This window comes from Erpetoichthys calabaricus, chromosome 1, assembly GCF_900747795.2.
Source record: "Erpetoichthys calabaricus chromosome 1, fErpCal1.3, whole genome shotgun sequence".
NCBI lineage: Eukaryota > Metazoa > Chordata > Cladistia > Polypteriformes > Polypteridae > Erpetoichthys > Erpetoichthys calabaricus.
The window spans coordinates 111783747-111799264 of record NC_041394.2 but is presented as its reverse complement, the minus strand read 5'-3'; the positions used below and the strand labels follow the sequence as shown (position 1 = coordinate 111799264).

Sequence of the window (15518 nt, the reverse complement as noted above, 5' to 3'; positions counted from 1 at the left end):
TAACTCATTTGTTTGATTGATTACCCAGTAAGGAGTATAAATTAATTTCTTTATATACCATGCAAATATCTTCCATATGCATTTAAATCTTTAAATCTTTCCTTCTTACTTTTCTTTTTGTATTTCCATTTGTCTTAACTTAGGTAAACAGGCTTGAGAGTAGATAGTGATTATCCAAGTCATTGTGGGATATTGATAATGTTAGGATTTTATATTGCCTATTCATTTAACATTTAGGGAGTGGAATATATATTTTTATTTTTTTTCCAAATTTTTCTGGTTGTTCCCAAATAGACTTAAATATGTAGAAATTACTTCCCTCTTAGATTTTTTTTACTTTAAAAAAAATAAAAATAAAAAAACACTTTTAGACATTTTGTGTTGAACTGATACGTTTTAATGTTGGCTATGATTAGTTACTTTTAATAAACTTAAGCATGCATGTTTTTTTTTTCTGAAAAAAAATGCTTTAACACTGAAAATTAATGATAATATTTTTGTGTTTTAAGATTTTAGCTTCTATAGAGCTTTTGGCTAGATCATTACCGAAAATCCACCGCAGCGCCTCAGAGCCATCTCTAAACAGAGCTGGATTTCAAACGGAGGACTTCAGCTTATATGCCTGTGCCTCTCCTAAAACACCAATTCAAGCTGGTGGATATGGTGAGTTTGTATTATATTCTTTAGTCCACAAAGTGTAAAATCTAAATATAAAATGAACAAAAATCAATAATAGGTAGTATCTTACATGTTTCTTAGCAGTACCAATACTAATTGCTGACATATGACTACTTTGTTAAAATCATGTTTTGCAATCCTCAATTGCATGGAAATTGATGTTGAACTAAATTTGGAGTTGTTAATAAAACAACCAAAGAATGTTTTTAAACCCTACTATATCTGTTGAGATTACATTGTTTTCTTATAGTTCACAGAGAGAGTATGGCCAGTTGATCTCAAGCAGACTAACATGATATCATTAAGAACAAAAACAACAACAACATTTATTTATATAGCACATTTTCATACAAAAAGTATCTCAAAGTGCTTTACATAATGAAGAGAAGAAAAATAAAAGACAAAATAAGAAATTAAAATAAGACAATATTAGTTAACATAGAAAGGAGTACGGTCCGATGGCCAGGGTGGACAGAAAAAACAAAAAAAAACTCCAGAAGGCTGGAGAAAAAAATAAAGTCTGTAGGGGTTCCAGGCCACGAGACCGCCCAGTCCCCTCTGGGCATTCTACCTAACATAAATGAAATAGTCCTCTTTGTAGTTCGGGTTTTTCACGGAGTCACTTGATGCCGATGGTCATACAGACTTCTGGCTTTTAATCCATCCATCATTGTTGAAACATCATGGTGCTTTGGGTAGTTGGTGGTGGCGCACGCCACCATCAACAGGACACCGGAAAAGGAAACAGAAGAGAGAGTAGGGGTTAGTACAGATTTTGAATGAATAGTTATTATAATGAATTGGATATACAGAGTATCGTGAACAAAAATTGGAGAGTCTATTAACCTATATGACAATGTCTGGGACTATTGGCTATGATATTGAAAGTATTTAACAATTAATATTGAAACAGTGGATTTGATTTAATTAGGGGTAATTTTTCAAGAAATGCTATAGGATTATTCTGATAGGTTTTTGAAATAAGCTACATTCATATGAAAATGTTTGGGAACCCCTCTTAATTCTTTCTATTTTTGTTTATCATTGGCTGAGCTTTCAAAGTAGCAACTTCCTTTTAATATATGACATGCCTTATGGATACAGTAGTATTTCAGCAGTGACATTAAGTTTATTGGATTAACAGAAAATATGCAATGTTCATCAAAGTAAAATTAAGACAGGTGCATAAATTTTAGCACCCCAACAGAGATATTACATCAATACTTACTTGAGCCTCCTTTTGCAAATATAACAGCCTCTAGACACCTCCTATAACCTTTGATGAGTGTCTGGATTCTGGATGGAGGTATTTTTGACCATTCTTCCATACAAAATCTCTCCAGTTCAGTTAAATTTAATGGCTGCCAAGCATGAATAGCTTGCTTCAAATCATCCCATAAATTTTCGATGATATTCAAGTCAGGGGACTGTGACAGCGATTCCAGAACATTGTACTTCACCCTCTGCATGAATGCCTTTGTAGATTTCAAACTGTTTTGGGTCATTGTCTTGTTGGAATATCCAACCCCTGCGTAACTTCAACTTTGCGACTGATGATTGAACATTATCCTGAAGAATTTGTTGATATTGGGTTGAATTCATCCGACCCTCGACTTTAACAAGGGCCCCAGTCCCTGAACTAGACACACAGCCCCACAGCATGATGGAACCTTCACCAAATTTGACAGTAGGTAGCAGGTGTTTTTCTTGGAATGCGGTGTTCTTCTTCCGCCATGCAAAGCACTTTTTGTTATGACCAAATAAGTCAATTTTTGTCTCATCAGTTTAAAGCACTTTGTTCCAAAATGAATCTGGCTTGTCTAAATGAGCATTTGCATACAACAAGCGACTCTGTTTGTGGCGTGAGTGCAGAAAGGGCTTCTTTCTCATCACCCTGCCATTCAGATGTTCTTTGTGCAAATTGCGCTGAATTGTAGAATGATGTATTGATGCACCATCTGCAGCAAAATGTTCTTGCAGGTCTTTGGAGGTGATCTGTGGGTTGTCTGTAACCATTCTCACAATCCTGCGCATATACCGCTCCTGTATTTTTCTTGGCCTGCCAGACTTGGATTTAACAGCAACTGTGCCTGTGGCCTTCCATTTCCTGATTACATTCCTTACAGTTGAAAGTGACAGTTTAAACCTCTGAGATAGCTTTTTGTAGCCTTCCCCTAAACCATGATACTGAACAATCTTTGTTTTCAGATCTTTTGAGAGTTGCTTTGAGGACCCCATGCTGTCACTCTTCAAAGGAGAGTCAAAGGGAAGCACAACTTGCAATTGACCACCTTAAATACCTTTTCTCATGATTGGACACACCTGTCTATGAAGTTCAAGGCTTAAAGAGCTAATCCAACCAATTTGCAAGTAATCAGTATTGAGTAGTTGCATGCATTCAAATCAGCAAAATTACACGGGTACCCAAATTTTTGCACAGCCAGTTTTTCACATTTGATTTATAAATAAATACTGCTTCACTAAAAATCTGTGTTCAGAAAACGCCCCAGTACTCAGATGTTCCTAGGAAATGAAAGACATACCACTATTATCTTTTTTTGTTGAAAGTAGAGTAAATGATTATGCAGGCTGAGAGGGGGTTCCCAAACTTTTTCATATGACTGTATAGAAGTAAGCTGCATATGTGGTTTATTGACTTCAAAAATTATTTTGCAAAGTGTTAATTTTGATGAAGATAATGAACATGTTGAAAAGCAGTGGATCAAATTATATACTGTACAATATCTGATAATCAGATGGTTTAATAGTCTATAAAGGTTCTGTAGCATTCTAATTTGAAAATAAATAATGCAATTTTATGGAATGGGATTGAACACTGTAGATAACATCCAGTTTCACTATGTTGTGTTTTGAGGGAAGAAAAATGCTACTGTCACAAGAGCGACACAGAAGATAGTATGTGAGGCCTTTAACACTAGTGAGACCTTCAGCCCCCATTGGGATCTGATGTTGTTAGTTTTTATTTGAAACTGGGAATAACTGTAGATGTGAGTGGTATTTTGAGGCAATGGAACTGGACATTCTATGATCTGGATGGATAAAAGCTGACACACAAACACTGGTGAATCTGCCTTCTTCGTATCTCACCGTCACTTGATTTTTTTATTTAGTTTTATTGAGTGTTCCTGCTCACCCTGAATTAGTATGCACCTTATGGTCCACGATGTCAAAGCCGCACTTACAAAAAAAAACAGAGACATAGGTTTATATGATACAGTGGAACCTGTTCGCCAAACTTTTGCCTCGGTTCACGACCACACACTCGGTATACGAACAAGCCAGTTTCCCTTTTGGTTTCTACATGTTCAGTCTCTCCCTGTGCATTTCCTGTGCAGCGAGCAAGAGAGAGAGAGTGCGACACACACACACACACAGGCATCGCGAGAGAGAGGGGGCTGGACGCATAGCATAGGTAGGAAGGCAGTTAAAGAATGCACTGGGATTGATTTTGTTTTCATTTCTATTTACAGCGATCGGTTCGTAGCGTGCATTGTTGCAATGTTACTTTTCTTGGTGGTTTATTAAATTACGGATTTTTTCAAATGTTCATTTTTTTCCCTGTGCTTAACACTCATTAAAGAAAAGTGTTTTTAGCCAGCGGTTGGTAGCGCTATAGCGCGAACTATTGCAGTGTTAGTTTTCTCTGTTGTTCAAGGTTTTCTCAGTGTTACTCAATGTTTTTACATTTAGTTTACTATTATGCTGTGCATTCTATGGTTTAATTAACTATATTTGTGCTTAAAAACTTAAAAAAATATATATATTTACATACAGTTCATATGGTCTGGAATGGATTAATTGTATTTACATACAATCCTATGGGGGAAATTGCTTCGGTTCATGACCAAATCGGTTTACCACCAGAGTTTTGGAACGAATTATGGTCGTGAACCGAGGTTCCACTGTATTTGGAATTATTCATTTTATGGCCAGTATAGTACATTTCGGAAAACATTGTGGCACAGATGGAACATTATTCATAATATTCATATTCATTTGCATAACATTTTTCAGTTGTAATCAGTGACCATGAGGTCCCCCGGGCAAAAAAGAAAGAGACAAATATATGTGACATTCGGCGTAAATTTATGCTACTTGTAAAAGTTAGCTTTTTTCAGTTTTATTCTCTCAATCACGATCACGCTGTCAACTCCTCATCCTCCTGATCTTCCTGTAACTAACAGCGCCAGCATAAATTCACACCCGATCTGACGCTGTTCGTTTTCAAATAATATTGTGTTAGTGCAATGATGTTTTGGGATTGGTACTATTCAGGTCATAAAATGATTTCTTCAAAATGTCACATCTATTTTCTCTTTCTTTCAGGTGTGTTATAGAAACCACAGCTTAGAGAGAAGTGTGTACATTGCAACAGGTACACATGTCATAAATGTAGGAAGGACGGTCCTTGCGTGTGTGTGAACTGTTAACATTTGAATTTGATGATTGCATATAGCGCTAAACTGACTTCTCTGTACTATTCTTTACTCTGCATGTCCTGGAGTACAAAAGAAACTGGGAAACTGTCTTGTTGAATTATAGGGACTATTTAAAGTGTTAAATTAAGAGACAGCAATTAAAAAGCCATAGAAAACATATGGGCCTTCAGCTTGGATTTAAATCTTAAGACATCCAAAATTTCACAAATAGAATTGTTAAGAGTGTTCCAGAGTATAGAACACAGAAAGCATAAACAATATTTGCAAAGGTAGTCAAACATTGTTTGGGACCAGTAAGGCTAGTGTCATAAAATTTCAGATTAATAATGGGGAATGGCAAGTGTTTGGAAGCTTTGATAGAAAGTGCTTTATGATTTGAAGGCAAATATCTATCAGAGAGGAATCCATGGGGGAAAAAAGAGGGGTAAATGATCAAAACATTCTGAGCCTAATTGTTCTTTATGCAGGAAGAGTATTAAAAAGAGAATTTAAGCTGTCTAACTAACTGCATATGAAAAAATGTCCAGGTTTTCCCTTAAGAATTTAATTTTGTTTTCCAAATAATTTTGCAAAAACCTAGGCACTTAGATCTTTGAGGTAAGCAGTTTCTATGTTTATAAGATGTAAGATTCCTTTATTACTACTGTACAATGCAATTCAATATCATTTGGAGCAAGCCTATAGATGCCTTAGATAAAGGTACTGTATATAAGAGCAGATATTAAACTACAAGAAGTACAAATTTAAAAGTAAGCATTAAACTATGAGAAGCACAGTTACTATTAAAAAAGCAAAGGTAAATGTGTAATAAAAGTAAAGGTAAATATGTAAGCATAAATAGATAAATGAAGTCACAGTAAGAATTTGAGTCAATGCAATGGTTATGAATTCCACATGGGTCATGTATAAGTGTGTGACTATGTGTGGTTGATGCAGGAGTTCAGTTCAATCAGTGCTGGTTTCTGTTAAAGGAAGGGGCAGTGATCACTGTCCATTTGATAAGCTGATTGCTTTGGGGTAAAAGCTGTTCTTCAGCCTGGTAGTGCAGGCATGCAGGGCTCTGAAGTGTCTGCCAGAGGGCAGGGGAGTGAAAATGCTATGGCCGGGGTGGGTTGGATCTCTACAAATTTTCTTTGCTTTTCTGCTGCAGCAGGTATTGAAGATATTTTCTGGTGATGGTTGCTGAGCACCAGTAATTCTCTGAGCCATTTTGAGGATACACTGGAGAGCCTTCCTGTTCTCGGAGGTGGAGCCAGAGTAACACACTGTAATGCATTATGTGATGAGAGTCTCTAAGTTAACCAGCAGCTGTTGTGGGAGTTGTGCTTTCTTCGGGCTCCTCAGAAAGTGAAGCCACTGACAATTTTTCTTGGCCATTGCTGTCATGTTTGTTGTCCATGACAGGTCCTGGCTTATGTGGACTCCCAATAATCTGAAACTCTGAACTGTCTCCACTCTCTCACTGTTAATGCTGATGGGATGGTGACCACTGTAGTTCAGTCTCCTAAAGTCCAGAATCAGTTCCTTTGTTTTCTTGAAATTCAGTGAAGGGTTGTTTTTTCTAGCTCAGACTCTCCAGATTCTCTGCCTTTTCTCTATATGCTGCTTCATCATTATTGGAAACCAATCCTATCATGATGGTGTTATCTGCACATTTTATTGTGATGTTACCATCATGGGTAGATTTGCAGTCGTTTATGAAGAGGAAGTAAAGGAGAGGGCTCGCAGTACCCCAGTGTTCAGTATTATGGATGAAGACTCCTGTAGGAAGTCCCTGCAATGCATAGTGGATGCGGCCAGTAAGATCATTGGTGCCCCACTGCCCTCCCTCAAGGACATTTTCCACACTCGCCTCACCTGTAGAGCCATTTGCTTTGCTGGGGAATCTTCCCACCCCTTACATTCCCTCTTCAGCTTCCTACCCGCAGGGAAAAGGTACCGGAGTCTCTGGGCCCACTCCACAAGACTGTCAAACAGCTTCATCTACCAAGCTGTCAGGATGTTGAACTCTGTCCACTATCTACCCCCCTTGCCCCATGCCCCTGGACCGTAACAAGAGTCATTATCTACCAAGTACCCTACTTCAGTTGGTATTCTATAAAGACTCAATATTACATCTGCTGCGAACTGTCTGTCTTTTTGTACATCTCATAAGTTACTCTATAATGCACCTTCTCACTTTTTACTGTAAGTGGCTTTTGTACTACTGGTTATTGCACATTGTACTTTGTTTACTTTAGAAGTTCTCATTTTTTTTATCTTATATGTTATACTTATATACATTTTATATATATATATATTTTATTGTACTACGAAGATGATAAACAGTATTTCGATTCTTTTGTATATTCTGTACATAATATTGTAAATTGACAATAAAAGGCTATTTAATTTGATTCTGTTAACGAGAAAATCTGAAATCCAGTTGCAAAGGTCTGAGTTGAAACCCAACTTGTCTAGTTTAATAGGGAGTTTGTTGTTGTGGGGGGGCAGCATGGTATTGAAGGTAGAGCTGTAGCCTATAAACAGCATCCACACATAGCTGTCCCTCTGCTCCAGGTGTGACAGGACAGTGTGAAGGGCAAGTGAGACAGTGTCCTCAGTTAACCTCTTTGCTCTGTAAGCGAACTGGCATTGGTCTAGGGTGGAGGAAATATTGTTCTTGATGTGTCTGAGGACAAGTCGCTTAACACTAGAATTACCAGAGCCTACGAAAAAACTCGTAGATCCGTCCCACCTTAAATTGCTTCTTAAATCCGTTCACACCTCTCCGCCATCATCTTTTGTCTTCTAAATGTGCAGATAAAGACAAGCTGCAAACAGGCGACTATTCCATCCCCCCACCGACTTAGAACATGCACAAACTTCTCCCAGCTCATGCCTTGATTGATTATCTGGGAGTGAAGTGGAGTTTTAGAGTGGAAATAATAGATCGTTATTTGGAACACACGCATTTTATGTGTGTTCCGGTTCTACAATAATCTGTGTAAACACATTTTTAAAACAGAAACATTTTTCATATTCTAGTAGTAAATGACAAAATGTAGGCATAAACTATATAATGTATGAAGCCTGAAGTCCAAATATCAAAGAAACACTTTTCATGAAAGTTACAAATATAACAGAACAAGTGCGCTTTTTTTCCAAAAATATAACTGCAGAAAAAAAAAGCCGCCTTAGTGTGCGACATTGACACTCATTTACTACAACGGCCCCGTGGCCCAACAGTATCAGTTGCTGACTGGGAATCAAAAGGTCACGAGTTCAATCCTGCACGACTCCCTTTTGAGAAGTGAACTGCTCCTATTTTTACCATTTTAGAATAAAAAGATACATTTGATTTCAGTCTGTAACAGCCGGTGTAATTTATGATATTTGTAAAGGTTAGCTTTGTTTTTGTTTTATTTTTTTATTCACTTTCCATTCTCTCAGTCGCGTTCAGGATCCTTCCCTACCCCATCTGACACTGCTGTTTTCGCATAAAGACGTACTATAGCTCTGAAGTGTACCACGATACATACGACCACGTGTTTTTTTCCCCCCAATCTTGCCAGTCCCCACATGTTGCTGTATGCTGTTTCTTTCGTACTCCAGGACATGCAGAGGAAACATAGTAAAGAGCAGTAACTTCAGCACTATATGCAATCATCAGACACTCCCCATCTGACACTGCTATTTTCACATAAAGACACGCTATAGCTCACCCAAGGAGCACCCTTCCTACATTTACATGTGTACTTGTTGCAGTGTACACACCTCTCTGTGCTATGGTTCCTATTACACTGAACAAGCACCTGTAATTTGCAGCTCTATTCATTATCTCAAAACAAATATATGTGACGTTTTGAAGAAATCATTTTATGACGCGAATAGTACCAATCAGAAAACATCGTTGAAGTAATGCAATATTATTTGAAAATGAACAGCGTCAGATTGGGTGTGATTTATACTGGCGCTGTTACTTAGAGTCAGATCAGAAGCTGAATAAGCTCCTGTTCTGACTCTAAGTAAAAAAAGCATGAATTAATCAACAGAAATAACCGCAATCGACATTTTAAACTTAACGATTTACAGTGCATACCAATTTATAAATTTTATGTCCGTTTGATGCTACAAAGAAAAAAAAAAAAACACTTCCTCCCCAGCGGGGAATCGAATTCGGGTCTCTACGGCGCGGCAGGGCTGCCGTGCTGTTAGTCAGCAAATCTCAGCATTACACCACGGAAGGTGTTGTGACATCCTTGAACCTTTTGTGAAAGTGTTTATTTGATTTTTGACCGTCAGGCTTCACACATTCTATACTTTATGCCTACATTTTGTAACATTTATTACTAAAATATGAAAAAGTTTCTGTTTTAACAATGTGTTTACACAGATTACTGTAGAACCGGAACACACATGAAATGCGTGTATTCCAAATAACGATCTATTATTTCCACTCTAATACTCCAGTTCAGTCACTCCCAGATAATCAAACAAGGCATGAGCTGGGAAAACTTAGTGAATGTTTTGCGATGGTGGGGGATGGAATACCCGGCTTTTTGCTGCTCATCTTAATCGGCACATTTAGAAGACAAAAGAGAGGTGAGAACAGTTTTAAGATGGGCCGGATCTACGAGTTTTTTCGTAGACTCTGGTAATTCTAGTGTTAAAGCACTTCATAACAATAGGAGTAGGGCCACCAGGCAATAATTACTTAAGGACCTCACCACTGCCTGTTTTGGAAAAGGGACGATTGTAGCAGACTTGAGGCAAGTGAGGACAGTGACCTGTTCTAGAGAAATATTAAACAGGCTGGTGAACACTGGTGTCAGCTGTTTTGCAGAGTGTTTCAGGACCCATCCAGGGACCCCTTCAAGGCTAGCTGCCTTATTAGGATTAACGTGATTTAGAGCCCATCTCATCTCTTGTGCATTCAGTGCCAGAATGCATAATGGGGCCTCTTGCTGGGTTACTTTGGTGATAGGTTGGATGCTGTCCTTGTCAAACAATGCGAATAATTAATTGAGGTCATCAGGAAGTAATAAGTTTACAATGTTAGCTGAACAGGTGTTACCCTTGTAGTCTGTGATGGACCTAATGCTCTGCTACATGCCTCAGAAGTTACAGCTGTTAAAATTCTTTGCCTCCTTAATGCCTTTCCTCAGATTGGACCTAGCTGTTTTGTATGCCTCTGGGTCAACCATATGGAAAGCAATGTCACGTGCCTTCAATAGGTCTTTGATGTCGCTGTTCATCCAGTTTTTCCTATTAGAGAATGTATTGATGCTCTTAACAATTACAATTTTGACATTGTACAGAGGTTAATGTAAGATAAAACAGTGGAGGCATAGGCATTTAAGTCAGTGTGATTATCGCCTGTAGTTGCCAGTTTCAACAGTTCTCAATCAGTATCATCGAAACAGCCCTGTAATTCAGTTACGGCTCCATCAGGCCATACTCTGACTGTTTGCACAACAGATTTTGTCCTGGTATTAGGGGGTTTTGTATGCTGGAGTTAAGATCAAAGAAATGTAATCAGATGAGCCAAGGTGGAGGAGGGAAGATGCTGCATAAGTATATATCCAGTGTATTATTCCCACTGTTTGGGAACTCAATGAACTGGTGATATTTGGTGAGCACAGCTTTAACGCCAGTGTGATTAAAATCACCCTCTAAGATAAACCCTCCATCTGGATAAATATTCTGTAGACCATTCATTGCATTGTGCAGTTTAGCCAACACCAGCTTGACATTAGCTTGTGGAGGGATATAAACTGTGGTGAGGAACAAGACTGTAAATTCCCTTGGCAGATAGAAAGATTGGCACTTAAGCGTTATGAATGTTAAGTCCAGAGATCAATGTTGTTCAGCAATGAGCATGGAGGTGCATCGAGCATTATTTACATATATGCATACAACACTAACTTTTGTCTTTAACCTGATTTTACTAGTCCAGTCCGAACAGTAAACAGTCTGACCTGCAAGCTCAATAGCCTCATAGGGGATGTTAGCATTTTGCCAGGTTTCGATGAAAACATGAGGCGCAGCAGTCCATCCTGTGTGAAGAAATCCTCAGTCTTTGAGGAAGGCAGTTAGCTTTTCTGTTTTCTACAAGACAGAGCAACAGGAGGAAAGCCTGTGAGGAAAGTAGGAACATTATCAAGATATTACAGATTTAGAGGAAGTTCAAACAGATTTTGACTAGATAAAAGCTTCAGGATCATGTAATGTTAAAACAAATAAAGAATTTCATATTTTTGCTTTGATCAAAGAGTCTTTTTGATGTTTTAGAACATGTTCCTCGAATAGGTACTTGTATGTCAATTTGAAAAACTATCATCCCTTGGTTTTAGCAAGTTAAAAAAGGATACAAAATCATTAAAGCAGGATAGATAACAGATAGATATAATACACAAAAGCAGTATACTATATAGATAAGATATAGTGTTGGTGATAAGAGATCGAGTGGTAGAAGATGGTAATTCAGACTGAGGAACAGGTGGTAATCATATGGGTCCAGATTCTGAATAATAAAGTGGGTATATCATCTCTTCATATCCACAGTTTATCTGGGCAGCCATTGTAATTTATGCTTTTCTTTGTACTTTTTCTCTGGCTTACTGCAACAAATACCAGAGCAATCTGTGTAATGTTAACCAGCTTTAAGTACTGTTTAAGGCATGTAATCAATGTGTACTACACCTTTAACATCATAAACAATAAAACATGAGGTCACCGACATTATGTCTTAGACCCTGAATTTCTTTGGTGTTGGAGAAGTATCATAATTCAGTTGTTTCACTTGTTGTTTGAACTACAGGTCATAGTGATTAAATCCAAATTTCATCCTGGTTCTTTAATTTCTCCTAGTCCAAATTTATTAGCTCGAAATTCTCTTTGAAACATTGGATATGGTGATTACTGTTGATTGATGAAATTCGCCAGTGTTTTTCTACAGCTGAATTCACTGAATTTCTTCATGAAAGTTCCCTGTGCGTCTTGCGTATTGGCTTTGCATATGGATCGTTCATGTCAGAGGACTCAACCTGATTCTTCACATTCAATCCCAGTGAAGAAAGCCCAATGGGTTTTGATTTAGACTGACATGGCAGCAGATAACTCTGGAGCAGTTTCAGTTGGCAAACACAGGGTAGAAAACCTTAAATCCCTTCGCACCTCTCCGGCAGCGTCTTTTGTCTTGTAAATGTGTCGATCAGCATCAAGCAGCCTGCTATACCATCCCCCCCACCGCCGCAGAAAGAGCAAGAAGTTCTCGCAGTTCCAGCCTTGATTACCTGGGAGTGAGCTGCCTAGAATTGTATAGAGTTTCTGTTTTAACAAAGTATTTACATAGATTGTTGTAGACATGGAACGCACATGAAATATATGTATTCCAAATATTTCCCCTCTAAAACTCCAGCACTTCACACCATTGTAATCAAAGCTTTAACTGGGAGAACTTCTTTCCCTTTTTGCGGCAGTGGTGGGGATGGTATAGCAGGCTGTTTGCTGCTTGTGCTTATCAACACATTTACAAGACAAAAGATGCTGACGGAGGGTTGCAAAGGGATTTATGGTGGGCCAGGTTTACAACTTTTTTTGTAGGCTTTGGTAATTCTAGTGTTAAAGACAAGTATGCAATCCCTTCTACCTGTTTTATTTTCAAATTACAGGTTAGATCTGTTTTCAGGACATGGGGAGTAAACTTTTCTACCCCGTTCCCAACTTTCCATTATTTGACTATTTTTTTCTTCTTTCCACCAAATGCATTTTTTTTGTATGCCTACATTTGTGATTCCCTTATTACATCTATCTTAATCACTCAGAGATGGATCACTGATCGGTTCCTGTCTGCTGTCCATGTTTCCTCCAGAAATTCCAGTCATAAACACATCCAATATTAAGTTAATCAGAGAGTTTATTACTGTCCAAGAAAGCACTTTATGATGGGTTTGGCTCCTGACATAATCTGTCACCAGGTTTCCCTAAATGCACTGGGCACAATTCTCCAGTGTTCTGGGAGTTTTTTGGACCTCAGTTGCTCTCTGTCCTCTGGCTTATCTGTCTCTGTTCCTTGCTCTTATGTCATTTACCCCTTTTAGATTTTTCTACTCTCTGTCTCTTTTCATCATTAGTGCATTTTATTCTAATAATTACAAATAGCAGCCAAAGTTCTCTTAGCTTCCTGATGGATAAATCCTGCCTTTCTTACTTTCTCTGTCTGGAGGATTGTCCTGTTTTACAACTAGTGCTGGGCGGTATACCGGTTCATACCAAAAACCATTTTTTATTTTTTTTATGATATGGATTTTTCTTATACCGAAACACCGGTTTAAATTGCCTAAACGACGTTCGGAAACGTGGCGCAGCGGGAAACTGTTCAAGTGGAGACCTTTTTCACTGCTACACCGCTAAACAAAGATTTGTTGCACTAGGGCTCTTTTTCACTGCTACACCACCATATAGTGGGCGGTAGCATAGGTATGCCGCGCGGTGAAAATGGACAGAGAGCATTCCGAAAATAAGCTGACGATAAAGTTGAACATAATGACACAGAAGAACTTTTGCCGAAAAAAAAAGGAATCACGTCCGTTTCCTGGAGATACTTTGGTTTTAAAAGGTCAGATTTGTAAATACTGTTTCTATACTACAGGATAACACTGCAAGCCAAGTTGTACTTGTTTTTGTTTCTTGCTAGTGTATGTTTTGCTTGTATTGATTCTGCGATGTGCTGGCGACTTGTTCAGAGATGGGCGCAACTCTGAATGGATGGCATAATTAAACATGTATAACGAAGATATTTTTAAAGTTCTGAACACTCCGTCGGCTAAGTTAATAACGAGTTTTAATTTCACAAAGACGTTTATCTGTGCGGTGATTGCTGCAGGTGCCTGCTCTTCGTGCGGAGGAAGTCAGTTTAAGAAGCATAGTGATTAACGACTGGGTCGGGGAACACTTAACACAAAGTATTTGATGTGCTGCATTAACTTGTGACGGGGTTTGAGAAAATCTAGTAAATTAAACATTGATTTTAGGATGAAGTTTAGTTTACAACATTCTACTTTAATTATAAAATAAACTATGAGAATAAAGTGGAAATGTCGACTTTAATCTTGACATAGTCAACATGTCGAATTTATTCTCGACATATAGTTTGTTTTTTTTCTTCCGTGTCCATATTTTTTTTTCTTCACAGTGGCCCTAATGCGCTTCCATAGGGCTATACCACAAACAGCATTATAAATGCAAGTTGCAGTTTTTATTATTTATGTATATAGCTTAGCTTGAAGCAAGGTCCATATTAATGCAGTTTGCCTAAATGATGGTACAGTTGGTAAGATGTCATCACCAAGTTGCACTTGTTTTATTTTATTTTAATTTGGTGAATACTGTGTAATGCACCTGGGCTTGAAGCCTTGAAGTAATGGTGCAGCTATCAGTAATACTATTATGTATTTTATTGTTATTATTTATTAGTTTAAATATTATGCAGTTTAATGATGGTAAAATTGTTTAAAATGTCACTTAAACGTGTCAGTGGACAGAGATTGTTAACATTAACAGAAAGTGTAGTTGGTTTACAAAAAATATTTACTATTTATTCCTTTTCTAAGACGTGTTCAGTGCAATCCAACTTTTGAGAAACACCTCTGGATATTTTACTAAGTCTAAATGCCTCTTTAGATAGTTGAAAATATGTTGTCAAAATCATAGTTTAAGCTTTTGCAAAATTTGTTCAATTAAAGGTTCTATATTTTGACTGCATCTGTCATGCAATGTGATTCCTTCTCTTTAGTGCCACCCCCTTGAAAACTATCACTTTATGGGGCCATGCAAACCTGGATTAATACTTGTGTGCACATTAAAATGTCTTTTTGTACGATGTACAATTCTCATAACAGTCTAATAGGTTATTCTTAGCCAGTCTACTGCAGTAATTGCAGTGGAAAATGTGGTTAACATCCACTCATGCATGGGGAAAAAAAAATACCGTCTAATACCGTGAAACCGGCAGAATTTAGAAAAATACCGTGATATAGAATTTTGGTCATACCGCCCACCTCTATTTACAACCCAGCTCTGTTAGTACCTTCAGCCACACGAATCAATGGTGTATTGGCTTAAACAATGGGCAACTAGGAAGACACCATTTCCATGATTAAGTCATGGACTACAGTAAGCTTACAACCCCATGTAATTTGCATGTAACTTTAATTTTCTCCTGACCAGCCAGACATGTGGACCTCTGGGCTTTTTCATTGAATTGTTTGTTTTATTATTTTTTTTTTTTTTTTACTCTGTTTTCTTTTGTATGTTGCCAGGGTCAGTGTAGTTCAGATTTATATATGAAAATATTTTACTTTACTACTCTCTTCCTTCAAAAAAAATTGATTTAAA

At 37.7% G+C, this 15518-nt stretch overlaps 1 protein-coding gene across 1 annotated transcript in view; it reads left to right on the top strand.

Moving 5' to 3' along the window:
* The window catches only part of braf (B-Raf proto-oncogene, serine/threonine kinase), a 319102-nt gene that overhangs the window by 293486 nt on the left and 10098 nt on the right, over window positions 1-15518 (top strand). Inside the window, exon 18 of the mRNA XM_028805204.2 lies at window positions 510-663. Coding sequence (XP_028661037.1) covers window positions 510-663 — 154 coding nt within the window. The remainder of the gene's footprint in view (window positions 1-509; window positions 664-15518) is intronic.